General features: G+C 37.7%; 1 protein-coding gene across 10 annotated transcripts in view; it reads right to left on the bottom strand.

The window, feature by feature from the left end:
* LTBP1 (latent transforming growth factor beta binding protein 1) overlaps positions 1–14,806 on the bottom strand; it is a 199,898-nt gene that overhangs the window by 117,863 nt on the left and 67,229 nt on the right. For 7 of the 10 annotated variants that reach the window (XM_071575851.1, XM_071575842.1, XM_071575835.1 and 4 more), the window contains one exon: positions 12,579–12,746. In XM_071575851.1, the coding sequence (XP_071431952.1) occupies positions 12,579–12,746 (168 nt within the window). Of the gene's footprint in view, positions 1–12,578; positions 13,090–14,806 lie in introns of those variants that run through there. The other 3 variants (XM_071575898.1, XM_071575918.1, XM_071575908.1) reach the window with 2 other exon arrangements.

The following is a 14,806-nucleotide window of genomic DNA, read 5'->3' as shown; positions in this document are numbered from 1 at the left end:
GGAAATTACCAAGTAGAAGAACGCACCACAACTTCACCTACATCTTTAGGAATTTCACATTTCATATCCCCCAACAGTAAATCTTCCATTTAAAATTCATACTCTAACTCAGCTGGTAAGTACAGACTCAGCTTCTGGGCTGATCATTATGTCCAAGAGTAACTGAGCTTTATGTGAGCTGCTGAAAGGCTGTCTAAACATTATCAATTGATAGTAGCATCGATTCACTGTAAATAAGGGGCAGAACGCGTGACAAATTAAGCATACCCTAGAAAAGAATAACTGTCTACTTAGGAAAAAGGGGGAGGGATGCTCTTTTCACTGAGAATGGAAACCTGTGGGATCCCACACAAGCTAAAACAGAATCAAATAGGCATTGCCTTAGTACTTTATGTCTGTATTATAGCAAGGTGAACAGATTTCTAAATCTTCATTGCCTGCAACATAAGTTTCAACATGCGTGCTAACATTTTACCTGTCTCAGTCTACATCCACGTCCCACTACATTCCATTTTTTCAATATAACACAATACAAATAGCGGGTACCATTCATTCTTTAATGGAAGCTACATTGTCAACTATGGGAGATCCTGATACTGAAAATCAGGGAACAAGTTCAGATCATAAAGGACAAGTCTGCAATACAATTTAGAGAAATATGTATTTGTTGAGTGAGCATCAAGACCAGCAAGAAATCCAGCACGAAGATGCACAAGGTAATTTCACTGCACTGCTCATCCGTCTTTCTCAATTTTAAACTCAGTACTTTAAAACACCTCAGGAAGAAAAGTTGTGTTGGCAACTTGAAGATGTGTACACAAAACCAACTAGGAGACAGCTGGTAATCCCCTGGTATTTCATCCATCCCTCATTGTGGGTCTCAAGGGGATGGGAGTGCCCAGGACCTGTAACACACCCTTCCAAACTCAAGTGATAAGACAGTTACCCTCAGAAATATCAAACACAACCATAGGCCTGCATGTAGGTGACTGAAATGAGCACATTCTGACCAACAGCTGTCAAAAATCCTCATGTGTTACAGCATGGAAAGAATAGGATGGCTGAAAAACTGTCTCAGAATATTCAAATGCTACCAGAAAACCAAAATGCACACTCTGGCATGGAACGTGGCCTAAAGGTGTGGTTACTTCATATAGAAAGGATATAGCAAAAATTATGGTAGTTGCACAATGACTGACAGAAGGATTCGACTCACTAACAGTCACAATGCTCAGTCCCTCTTTGCTTAGTCTGCTTCTAATATTCTCAATATTAGAGATGATTCAGATATCATTTTCAGAGGCAAAGAGACAGAGCATTAAGGAGTCATCTGACTCACTCCTACCCTGATCATAATTGGCAAATCTATTATTTCATTAGAGCTCACCCTGATATACTGAGTATAACAGAACATGTAGGCTTAGATTCACCATGCAAAGAAAAAAACCCCAAACCACTAGTTACTGTTTAGCAGGAATTAATGCATTATAAATGGCCAGTGTCAGATCCTTGATAATAATGATAACGCATACAGAAAAGCTCCTTCAGACATTTCTTCAGATTTCTAGTGTACTGATATTACTTTTCCTCTTTGTTCAAGACAAATACAATTGAAATAAAGTAACTAAGGAAAGCTGGCTTTGCAAGTGTAACAAATTAGTACACTTGTTTGAAACAATTTCCTGCAGAATACAAAGCAGATTTCAAAATACCATTCTGCAGTAAAAAGACTAAAGTTAGCAGTCCTGAATAACTTATTCATTGCCATTGTAAAAGTGGAAACACTGAAGTCAAAGTGTCCAATGTCTGAGGAAAACTAACTCTTCCTATGTTCGCAGAGCTTTCAAGACTTACTCACCTGTATAGTGTTTCATGCACCCAAGCATGTGTACTATTAACAAGTATTAGTCACTGCTGTAACATACCATTTTCAATAAAACAAGAATTCAACAGAAGGACAGGTAACAATGAACAGCAGGCACCTTTATTGCTACAGAACTGTACTCTTTCCTTAAGGTGTCAGCTGAGCAGCATTACCCATCTTAAAGGGCAACAGGATTAATGAGTAACTTGACCAAAATGGCTCTTGGCTGTCATTGCTCATGGACAGTTATAACCTGCTGAAGTCACTGAACTGATTCTCTGCTCTGACACCATTCTCCTATTGGGCTGTTTGCAGTAAACATCCTGGACTCTTACATGGAGTAATACCCATTACTGAAAGACATAGAAAAGAGCTGGTCCCAGACATCTAATTACTTGGTTACCATCAGACAAAACAGAAAAATGTTCAGAGAAACACTGAAGCAATTGGGCATGCTTCTGCCATGCAAAGGCTCCGAAGACTACAGGAGCAGCAAAGCTGACACTGGCCAGGGACATCAGCACCCTTACCAGTTCTGGCAACTGAATAATAGGTATTTAAGCTGATGTGCTGGTTTTGGCTGAGGTAGAATTAATCTTCTTCACAGCAGCTAGTATGAGACTATGTTTTGGGTTTGTGCTGAACACACTGTTGATAATACAGAGATGGTTTTGTTACTCTTGAGCAGTGATACACAGAGCCAAGGCCTTTTCTGCTTTCCATACTTCCACACTGGCAAGAAGACTGGGAGTGCAAGGAAAATTCTGAGTAGACACAGACAGGACAGCTGATACCAACTGACTAAAAGGATATTCACATCACATGACATGATGTCTAGTATATGAAGTGAGGGGGAAGAAGGAGGAAATGGGGGACATTTGGAGTGATGGCATTTGTCTTGCAAAGTAACTATAATGAGTGACAGGGCCCAGCTCTCAGAGATGGCTGAACACCTGCCTGCCCACAAGAAGCAGTGAATTAATTCCTTGTTTTACTTCACTGGTGTGCACAGCTTTTGCTTTCCCTATTAAGCTATCTGTATCTCAACCCATGAGTTTTCCATCTTTTACCCTTCCAATTCTCTCACCAGTCCTACTGGTGAGGGAGTGAGTGGCTTTGTGGTATTTGGCTGCCGGCTGGGGTTAAACCACAACTGCTGAGATTCATCACATTTCAACCTTTTGTGCCTTCTTAAGCCATGTAAGTTAGGAGTGTTGCTACCTGAGGTTTCCTGCACTCTCAGGGAAGAGAGGCTCACCCACCTGGCCATTCAGGACATCCACAGGCCAACCTGCCACATGGGTGCATCTGATGTGTCTCATCACCGACTACTGGGTTCCTGACTGAGGTACCTCAGTATGATTTGGTGAGTGAGATAAACTCCCAACCTTAGATCCAAATGGTCTATTATAAACACTGATCCATTGCATGCTGTCGTACCACAACACATCCTCCAATAACAGATTTATGTTTAGAATAGAAAAAAAGAGAAGCTGCAAAAACTACAATTGTCACAAAAATTTCTAAACATCAGGAGACTGCTCTCTGATTACTGTAACATTACCACAGTGCTTGTTTTGGTGTGGAAAAGTTATCGACAAGAATAAAGTAGTAATAGACTCTTTCAAGTGGATACTCATTAAAATATAAATAATAGTTTGTAATCCAGACTACTTTAGATTTCAAGTTAAACTTGAAAAACATAGGCTATCTATGATTTTCTGGCACTGGTTACAACACAAGAAATTGGAAAGTTTTCTAGGGAGTTGACCTTGAGGAGGTGACACAATACGAGGATTGGGAAGGATATTATTCAGAGCTTGAGTAATAAATGAGATCATTGGAGAGTCAAATCCTGGAGTTCTGAAGGAGGAAAGGAGCAGAGTCATTGCTTACTGAGTAGTAAGGATAAAGGTTACTCTGCAGAGAATGTGCGGTTGGAAATCATTAAAAACCACACAACTTCACCACTCATGGCAGTTTTGATAACATATAATATCTGTATAAATTGTTGCACAAGCTGAGTAAACCTAAATTACAGTCAATGCTCTGTCTGGTCATGTCCAGTTGCAAGCAATTTAACCATGCACCCAGCTTCCCTGTGCTGTGTACACCTGCACTGACAAGCTTCATGCCATGGTATTGTACCCAACCCTGCATGCTGAAATGTGTGCAAGTACAAAAAAACCCCTTTCCCCCTTTGCAACAACAGGCTTCCTGTGCAACTCTGATTAGATAAAGGTGTTCTAGCATCTACATATGTAGCATTGTGCTGGTTTTGACTAGTATGGGGCTGCGTTTTGGATTTTTGCTGAACACAGGATTGATAATACAGAGTTGTTCTTGTTATTGCTGAGCAGGGCTTACACAGACTCACAGCCTTTTCTGCCTTTTGTACTGCTGTGCAGGGAAGCTGGGGGTGCAGGGAGGCTGGGAGGAGACATAGCCAGGACAACTGACCCCAGCTGACCAAATGGATATTCCAGATCATATGACATCATGCTCAGCATATAAAGTGAGGGGAAGAAGGAAGGGAGAGAGGTTTGGAGTGAAGATGTTTGTCTTCCCAAGCAACCATTACATGTGATGGAGACCAGCTCTCCTAGAGATTGCTGAACACCTACCCGCCCATGGGAAACAGAGAATGAATTCCTCGTTTTGCTTTGCTTCTTTGTGTGGCTTTTGCTTTCCCTATTAAACTGTCTTTATGTCAACCCACGAGTTTTCTAGCTTTACCCTTCTGATTCTCTCCTCACTCCTGGCTCGTGGGGGAGTGAGCAAGTAGCTATGTGGGGCTTGACTGCTGACTGGGGTGAAACCATGACATCTAACATAATAGGCTGATTTTAGTATAATCAAACAATAAGTAAGAGACACAATGGACCATACTCACCGCAAAAAGGTAATATCACAGCTTACACTACAAAGCTGGTCTCCTCTGGTCACCTAAACCAGAAGTTTCCAAAGCAGGGTGTGCTCACCCCAGATGGTGTGCAAGACAATCTATTTGGATGCTGGAAAAAAGTATGTTTTGCACCATTAATAAACAAAATAATGCTCAAAAGAGAGCTTACTTGATCTTTATCTCACCCATTTTTACTTTCTATTCTGCATATAGTTTATAATGTACATAGAGATTATATATACCATAGTAGACATGTAGAGTTTAGAAATATACATATACTATATTTTATGTACAAAAATATTTTACTCATAGGGATGTGCAATCAAAAAAGTTTGGAGACCCCTGCCCTATAAAACCTATGGAAAGAGACAGTCCTTCTCAGAGAGAAGTCAAAGAACTCATTCCTAAATTATGAGATGAAAAGTTGCTGAAAGTTCTCCTAAACTTGAAATATCTCAATAATATCAAATAGAGAAATTTAATAGCTTATCTTACCATCTTTAAATTATACTGAAAATGCAAGCAACATGACAAATTAAAGTATTTGGCTGAATAAAATACCAATGAGAAATTGACTGGGTTTCTTAAAACTCAACCCTCTTCCCATGCAATCGGCAAGTCTCAAATTTTTCCTTTTATTCACTGAATGGCATCCCTAAAGACTTTGTAAGAAGTTTGTTAAAAAAAAATAGTCACAGTTCCCATGGACTTCAACTTGATTCACATTTATAAATTCCTTACTGAAAATTCATAGTTCCCCCTTTTAACAGTTCAGACTTTTTATAGATACACAGAAAACTCAAAGAGCTTAAATGTATGCATAATGAAGAGGGAGTCCATATTCCAAAAGAAAGATCCAGAGATCTCAGGGCCTTTACTCTACAAAACAGGCCTCTCAATTTACAGTGATGCTGAAATCTAAGAATAGGTGGAAGGGAGAGATGAAAGTTATACTGACTACACGGTGCAGAGACAGGGGAATTACATGGAGCAGAATCAACAGAACCAGAATAAACAGCGGAGAGGCAGAATAGGCAAAGACTGTGATCAGTAGAGCAGCTTGCTTCCTTCTGATTGTGCTGTGTCCAGAAAGACACATTAAATACAAACCCATTTGCTAAGAAATCTATCCATGATAAATGCCATATTTTAACCAGTAGAGAAATTTTTCAGACTCTTTCTTCTGTACTTGCATAACTCAAAGGCAACTTTCTTTTTTAAGCCAAAGCTGGCATATACTTGATCTTCAGTGAGGTATGTGCAATGACATTTGGTTTAGCAATAACAAAATTATAGCTGTACAAGGCAGTGTGTTTATTTGAATATGCGACAATGTAATCATTCAAATAAATGCACTCTTAGTTCTCTTTTTGCAGTACTTCAAGTCAGATGTACATAAACTAATCCCTATAAATTAAAACCATATACAGTAAAATCAAACATTATGCATTTTAACTTTGTGTTCTGTTTTGCTTTAACTTTGAGGGAAACATACTCCATGTGTTTTTGAATGGCTGCAGGTGTGGATTTTGTACCATTTCCATTTGTGGTTTTTCCTATGACTGCACATCCAAAAACTGTGTTCTCTGTAATATACAGTTTGGGGAGTACTTCTGAGAGCAGATGGACTTTTGCTTCACAGTGGCCTGAAGCCCTCAAGGTGAGCAAGGGAGTGGAAATGATCTGCTAACAGGCTTGTCTAAGTTCAACCTCATTAAAATCATCTGACCAAACAATCTCTTTTCTTTAAATTATCTTCCAGCCTCCATCAGGTAAAGATACCAATTTTGCATAATTATTCTGAGATTATGAAGAAGGAGCTACAGATGCTGCAAGTTTTACGGTAGAAACCAGAACTATTTGCTGATGACAAGTACCATTAAATACAAGGGGGAAAGAAATAATTACTTCTAAACAGGTGTGGATATCAATGACAATAAAATCCTCAAAACACAATTTTTCTTTCTAATTTGAGTATTGATGGTCAATAACTGAAAATTCATTAAACACTCTGAGCATTGCCCAGACTACAAAATGGTACATTTACATTACAGGGTAGAATTCTAGTCCATTAGTAATTCAGACTAGAAAAGCCTATACTACACTACCTGGACTGTAAGTAAATTGATTAATTCATTCTGCTGTGTGCTCAAATTTACTTATAGAACAAAGGGAGATTTCTCCCAAATCATTTTGCATTAGCTCTTGAATGCTGACAAATACCCAGTATCTTCCATAAAGCAGAGGATAAGTCATAGTAATAGTCCCACCATTACTTGTCCTTCCTTCAATTTTAGCCACTCAGTTCACTGTCTGAGGAAAAATACTTGGCCTTCATTTTGCTACAGCTGCTACAATGCTGCTGCATGAATAAATATTTCTAGCACAGTCATCATTTATACAGATTAAATTCCAAATTACCAGATAAAGCAGTGGATAATTTCTAATGCCCTGATCCTTTTCTGTCTTAGCTTTTTTTTTCCCTGAGACACACAAACTGACAGACTGATCAACTTTCTTGACTACTGCTGCAGGAAGTTTAAAGACTTACTCTTTTGGCCAAGTGGTCCAAGAATTCTGAAATTTTCAAGTGTCTGCCAGTGTCTGTTAAAAACCCCAATATTTCATCTGGCAGCAAAAAAAGCATAAGCCAACAATGCCTGACAAGGCATAAACTAGAACTACTGCAAGAACAGTAGAAACAAAGCTTTTACCAAATAGGGCTACAAGGTGACCAGCAAAGAGACAGTAAAAGGACAACACTGGTAACACTGAAAAAATTAAAAGGTTCTTACATCCTAACTTCTTCAGACTGGCAAGTTCAAGTGCAAAACTCAAGGATATTTCAAAGTAACACTTCTCTCATACCCACAGAGAATATATTATTAAAAACAGACTACAAACTATCATAGGCTCTTCTTGAGGTAGGTAGTTAATTCCAGAAATAAAAGCTTCTCATCAATTAGGTTGTCTGATAGAACATAATCAAGTTGAAAACAAAAGCATTTAAAAAAACCCCAAACCCCAAATAAACAGTTCTCTGTTATGTATATAGGTGGCTAGCTTGGAACCAGGCAGGCTTGCTTCCAGGTAATGGCCATTTTTAACCAACATAACCCTCTGATAAGACTTAAAGTTCTTGAATAAGAAGAAATATTACAGCATTGATAGTAATTCATGATCACATATGCCTCAGTAAAATTCAGAAAGTCCATCAACTTTTTGTAAAATGACTCCTTGAAATTTTCACAGTTCTAAATAATTATGCTCTCTAGACTGTTTCCTAGACAGGAAATTCCATTAGAATAATAACTGCATAGTGAGTCTTTTTACTAAATTTCCCGTGAATGATCTATTGTTTTAAAATGTATTGGTCAAATTTTCTTTCATTACTTTCAAAGGAAGACCAAATAAAATTTCAGCAAAATGTTTCTGCTACTTCTTGGAAGTTTGTGCCTATACATAACTGGAAACTTCTGGACAACCTCAGTTGTCTCAAAACATTCATACAGAGTCAACACAGTAAAATGGGAAAAAAATTTTGATAGAAAATTACAATAGGAAAAGTGCCAAAGTTCAAGAAGCAACATCATTTGAGCATTATTGCAACAGAATATTCAGATTACTGTGATCTGTGCTGAAAGTTTCAAAATTTATGATTAAATATGAAGGACCAGAGACATTTTCACTTAGGAAAAGACCTAGAGACCTTATAGCAACCTTCCAGCATCTTGAAGGGGCCTACAAGAGAGCTGAAGAGGGACTTTTTACAAAGGCATGTAGTGATAGGAGAAGGGGGAATGGATCTAAACTGACAGAGGGTAGGTTTAGATTTGATATTAGAAAGAACTTCTTTACTGTGAGAGTGGTGAGACACTGGAACAGGCTCCCAGAGCTGTGGGTGCCCCATCCCTGGAAGTGAAGCGTTCAAGGCTGGATGGGGCTTTGAACAACCTGGTCAAGTGGAAGGTTCCCTGCCTATGGCAGGAGGGTTGGAACTGGATAATCCCTAGGATGCCCTCCAGCCCAAGCCATTCTGTAATGCTATTATTCTGTTTCCTTGTGTGACACAGATATTACCAAGTGTTCAGACACAAAATTCCTACAGAAGGATATGCACTTTCACTGAGTAACATGCAACTTTAACTTCTCATTTTTAATAGTTTGAATGAGCAGGTTTAAATGAGAGGCAGGGCTGTAAATGAACAGTGAATACAAACCTAAGGATTAAATGACTGCTTCCTCTACTAAGTTCTGTCTTTCCTGTTCTATGAATGAGGCTGGGATCTTACGGAAAAAATAGAATGTAAATCTTTAATTAAATACACATACACAATAGTGAAAAAATAAAAGAGCATGAAGACATTACTGTAGGCATTTTCTAATCCCTTACTGCTTCATTTTACAGTTAAAAATTAGTCACTGTCCTCCCACTCCTTACAGAAAGAAAAATCATTTCAAAATTGGAATGTGGAATAATTTTGAGGAGAAACAGGACACATCACTAAGTGACTTCAACAATGAAAGAGATAGAAACCTTGTGTTATTCTGTTTGCAGCCCTTCCTATGCACACATCAAGCCTGTTTTATAAGCCTCTGTAGATATGTCAGGACTGAAATACCATACAAACTGCACATGCATCAATCCAATAGAATAATGAGAATCATCTATTCAGCAGAAGTTTTCACTCAGATTAAATGCTTTTATTCTCTAAGCCAATGAAATATTGGAGGTTGGTTAGTTTAACTGTGAAACATATCCCATTCACAAAATGAAATGGAAAAAACCCCCAAAGTTTCACTGAAGCAGCCTGGCAATCAAGAAGATCCTCTTTCTAAATACCAAGCTTTCTTCACCTTCAATTGCAATGCTAGGAGATATTCCTGACAAGAGCCAAAAATCTCAGCTACCTGAAAAGCAGCATTTCTCCCAGTCTGTCCCTTGTTGTGGTTTGGGGTGGGGTTTTTTTGCTTGTTTTTTTTTGGTTTTTAAATGGCTTATCCACATCTTATAAAATTTTCAGGAAACAGGATTTGTTCCTTGCCTGGACTCACTGGTACCAAGGTTCAGCTAAAATGACAAACTCAGCACATTTTAAGAATCTGAAATAGCCCACGGAAAACTTGAGTAGCTTCACTACAGATATTGCAACTTACTGTCTCTGAAAATGAAGTGTTTACAAAGTTCAGAACAAAGTTTAAAACAAACAAAAATATTATTCTGGTTCATTAGTAGAAATAATATATTATTAAGAACAAAGCAAAGTGATGTCTAACTTAATCTGTCATGAGAGAACCTAAATTCAGACTTGTGTACTAGAATGCTGCTCCTGCTACAGAAATGCATTTAAAACTGAAGACCTGAAGCAGTTTCTCAATTTTCCAACTCACAGCAGGTATCTATTGTTAGTGATAGGAGTTAGTTTTCCAAATAGGGCATGTGACTACCTTTCCTGGTTTTAGGAAGAACAACAGTTTTTAAAAAGCACACTGAAAAAGTGCTGTCCATTGCTTTAAATATGCACTTTATGACATGGCACTCTGTTTCATGGTTGTACTTTTAAATGTCAAATGATCCAAATAAGAATTTCCATGCATTTTTTTGATAAAGAGTAAGTAAAGATGTTTGGGACAATGACTTAAAAACAAAAAGCACAAGTAAAATACGATAAAGACAACAAAATATAACCAAAGTATCTGCAAATTACTTCTGCTTTATGTATCAGTAGTCATGCCCATCAGTACAAGGCTAAGCTAATAAGAAGTACTAGTTAGAGAACAGAAATTTAAAAAAAATTTCAGTAGTATGTATTTAAAACCCTGATTCAAAAAATCCTGAAAATCCGTGACCAGTGGGAAAAAAAAAAATCAATCTACAGGTGTAGGATCTCACTTCTGCAGCTACTAAGATGTTCACACAGCATTTTTAACTGGAAACTCTTAGTTCAGGTATCATTCTTCTTCCATGAAAATGACAACACTTAAAACTATGGTGAACCCTTTTAGTCTTTTGAAGGTAATAGGGAAGACAGATAGCTGCAGGCAGGTTAAAAATCCTTATCCATGAGTAGCAACGTCGTTTTATACATTTTTAAACAAAACACTCCCTTATCTTTCTGCTGAACACTGTTTTAGACAGCTTTTGTTGAATATTTTAGCAGCCCATTGTACTCAGTGCATCCCAAACTGCATGGCCTGAGGCCAGGAAGGAAGGTGTGGAACGTGTCTGCACAGGTCCATTTCCACTCTCCAAGTTCTCAAGTATTTGAGAGAAGGTCATGTTACAGCACAGATTTACATAGCAGACAAATTACATGGCTGCCTGTTCTCAGCATTTCATAATTTCAACAGAAAAATTAGGTCAAATGAAAAGGGGGAAGAATAACCCTATCCTTTCACAGTAGTCAGAAAACTGAACAAAAAACTTAGTTAGCTGTGGTTCTGCCCAAAACACTGGTAAAAATCTGCATTGTCAGTAAACACAAATTTAAAGTATTTGATTTACCATTCCTTTACAAAATTCTTTTCTTTCTTAATGCCTCCAAACAACCATAAACAAGCCCCAAAATTTGCTATGTTGCTGTTTTAAAACACTGGTTTAACTCTAAGTCCAAAACATGCACCCTTTTACAAAAATGCATATTATCAAGGAATGCACTGGTCATTTCAAGGACTTTCACACACAGTCTGACAGTCTAGGAGGAGTGTTGAAAGAGGGAACTGCTCTTTGTATCATCCGTCCAGATGAAAAGTATAATAATTTGGAACAGCTTCCCCCTGCCCTGAGCATAAAATACAGTGCACTTTAAAAAGGTCAATATTAGCCTCAGCACTGCCTGAACATCACGTTTATACAAGATAGAGACTAAAATTACAATGTTCATATGTGGCATTCCTTGACTAGAAATTTGCAAAACAATTAAGTTGGTTTTTTTTTTTTCAGAAAATGATACTATTATATTTTCAGGATAACTACAAAATACTCTTCAAGAGCAGTTAAGGATATAATAATGTGAAACAACAAATTTAGCAGTGTTTAGGTATGTATCCATATACGTGTATTTCCCTTGGCTTACAAGGCTAACACTTGCAAGCAAATTCCTACACAGTGTACAGTTAAAATATGCTAATCATTATCCTAGATAGCTTTCAGGATTTGTTTCAACACAGTTAAGCAGTTGTAAGGTTTAGTCTGGCATACTGTTGATACTCTTATTGAGCAAGCAGAAAGAATAAACATTAACAAAGAAATTACTGGCTTCAGTAACTGTAATTAGACTTAACATTATTTCAGTTTCTAAAAATGCCGAATATTAAATCTGATTTGCTTTCAGCAGTAAGAGAAAGTTTAAAGCTGATGCATATTTAAAGAAGGATCATAGTTTTAAGGAATTGCTGAACACATTTTTGAAGACAATTTCACTGTGTTAGCTAGATTTTATGTGCATTTGATACCTATGCAACAAATAAAAAAGAGGAAACAACTTTTTGTAGAATCTTTTTTTTTTTTTACTAAGACAAACTCTGAGGGATAAATTTTAGCAAAAGCTTTAGTAGCTTAGCATGTTGCAGCCCTGCAGCTGAAAATTCACATGAAAAATATGGGAGCTTTTTCCCCTCTGACACAAAAGAAACTTTGGGAACATTTCCGAAGGATACCAGAAAGCTTGTCTAACGTACAATGGTTCCTACTCAGCACAGCCCTCCAAACAAAGAGTAACAGATGCACAACTGGTATTAATAACAAAACATCTCCTCCCTCTGTTAAGAGAGGACAGTTAAGGACAAATACAGTTTCAGGGTACTTACCTACTCGGAAGTTCGTGGCTGTCAGAGTGTCAGCAGCATGGCCGTTTTCACTGATGAGGGTGGTTGTATTTCCCTTCTCACAGTTGTTCTGACAGTTGCCTTTGGTGCAAGTCACTTTACAGATGCTGGGGGTAAAGACCACCTTGATGCGACCAGTGTGATTTCCCACTGTCAGTGGAGGCAAAGAAAAAAGAAAAAATAAGCAGATCACTTTGGTATCCATTGATTTCCTTCAAAAGTTTTTTGGGAAAAAAAAAAGGCACGACGTGGGGGGGGAAGGCGACAGGTCTACAGGAGGAGGGCAGTCTGCAGTGCTCTCTCATAGATCTCCAGTGGTGTCTCTGAAACAGGAGTAGGAAGCTTAGCAAACAGAACTCCGGGATCCGCTCCAAAACCACATTTAAAGTCAAGTCACTGGAGTGGGATTAGTAATCACAATGCTGCACTTTATTCACAGGCAGACAAAGAGCAACACCAAGGGCATGACAGCTTAAATAGCCAACCCTGACAGGCAGATGTAATGTAAAGAGGCTGGCCGTGCACCTAGAGGTGAATAAACTCTTGTGTACTCCTACATACTTTTTCTGTTTCTGCACTTATTAAGTCACTATTTGTAGCTCGACCCCTGGAAATGTTTTAGGCATGCGGCATGTCTGAAAACATCTGTCTCAAATCTCCTGGCACCCCAGCCCGCAGTGGTCAAACCTTGTGACGCAGCTGCCTGGACCCATTTTTTCCCCTCACAGTTTTTTGGCACTACTTTTCCACAAGGATTTACATATTATAGACTGAGCTTTGCTGTCGGCCTTTGTTCAAGCAATAAATAGCTCAGAGAAGAGGGTGAGGAAGCATCAGTGCTTTAAAACACTGAGATCAAAGATAAAAAAAGGCTGGATTCTCTTTTTTCATGTACTTCCTCACAGTCATTTTAAAAACTTGAAGTAATAAAGACTACACAAACACTAACATTTAAATTAAGCAAATTAGAAGAATTTCTTGGTACAGAATTATATTTAAAACCAGATATATTTGATTCTACAACTAACAGTTGAAGACATAAAAAAATATTAAAACTATTCATTAGGAAAATTACAGAAAAGAACATATTCCATTTGCAATTACTTAAAAAGAAAACAGTTTGTACTCTGCACATTTCCTGATAAATTCAGCAAGTTCTTGTAAATATATCATAGCATCTTTGTGGAAACTATTAATAAATATTTTCATATCAAACCTAACAATGCCAAGAAGTGATGCACAGAAAGAGAAGAATCTCCTTCTTCCTCAAGTCATAGAAATAAAAAGTTGCTGGATACTTGCCTAACCTAGTTTATGAAATACCCTCTGGACAAGCATTTTTTCAAATCTCAGAAAAATTAAGAAAATCTTCCCACTTCAAAAGAATATAAAGCCTTCTTATTTCTGGCTCTTCATAAACAAATAAATTAAAGCAATTATGCCAACTGTTTTGTCTACAGTAAAGACACTGCTCTATTTGAACAGCAGCTGTAGTACATATGCTCCCACCTTATGGTTAGAAACATAACAATGGTTAGAAAAAGCAGACCCCAGACAGACCCAGGAATAAAATATTTCAATTAAAGGCTAAAATTGTGATTTTAGTGCATTTACAAGATGTCTTGGTTTCTTGAATGCCAAGCATTTCTTCATTTCTTAAAAAATGAATACACTTTTACCAATAAACAGATATAAGTGACCTTTGAACTGCTGAGGATAGAACCTCACAAGCAATATTGCCATCTTTGCAAATAAAATACAAAGTTTCATATATATATATATATTTTCCAAGAAAGGAGTCCAGTTTATATTTTCAAATGTCTTAGCAATATTTTTCCTTTAGGATGTGATCTAATTAAAACAACAGTTGAGTCACAGAAATCAGTCCTGCCTACACTGTAGAAACCAATATTGCACGACCCAGAGAAGTTTTCCAGCTTGGGTAAAAGAATGAATGGATAAATAAATAAATAAATAAATAGTTGGCTTTGTCAGGATTGGAAGTGAAGCAAATGCAGAGCTCAGTAGGTGATGAAGGCCACAGGGGAAATACTGAAACTGGATGAAGGTCATGTGGTTTATGTTGCCATGGCATCGGAGAGGAACGTGAAGGCCATGTCGTCTCATTCTTCTACCTGATACCCAGAAATGTTTTGTACAAACCCAGTACATCTCCTACCAAGAAACATTCTGTACAACATGTCCACAAA

The sequence above is a fragment of the Pithys albifrons genome, chromosome 2 (assembly GCF_047495875.1).
Source record: "Pithys albifrons albifrons isolate INPA30051 chromosome 2, PitAlb_v1, whole genome shotgun sequence".
NCBI classification, from domain to species: domain Eukaryota; kingdom Metazoa; phylum Chordata; class Aves; order Passeriformes; family Thamnophilidae; genus Pithys; species Pithys albifrons.
This window is presented reverse-complemented; position numbering and strand designations above follow the sequence as displayed.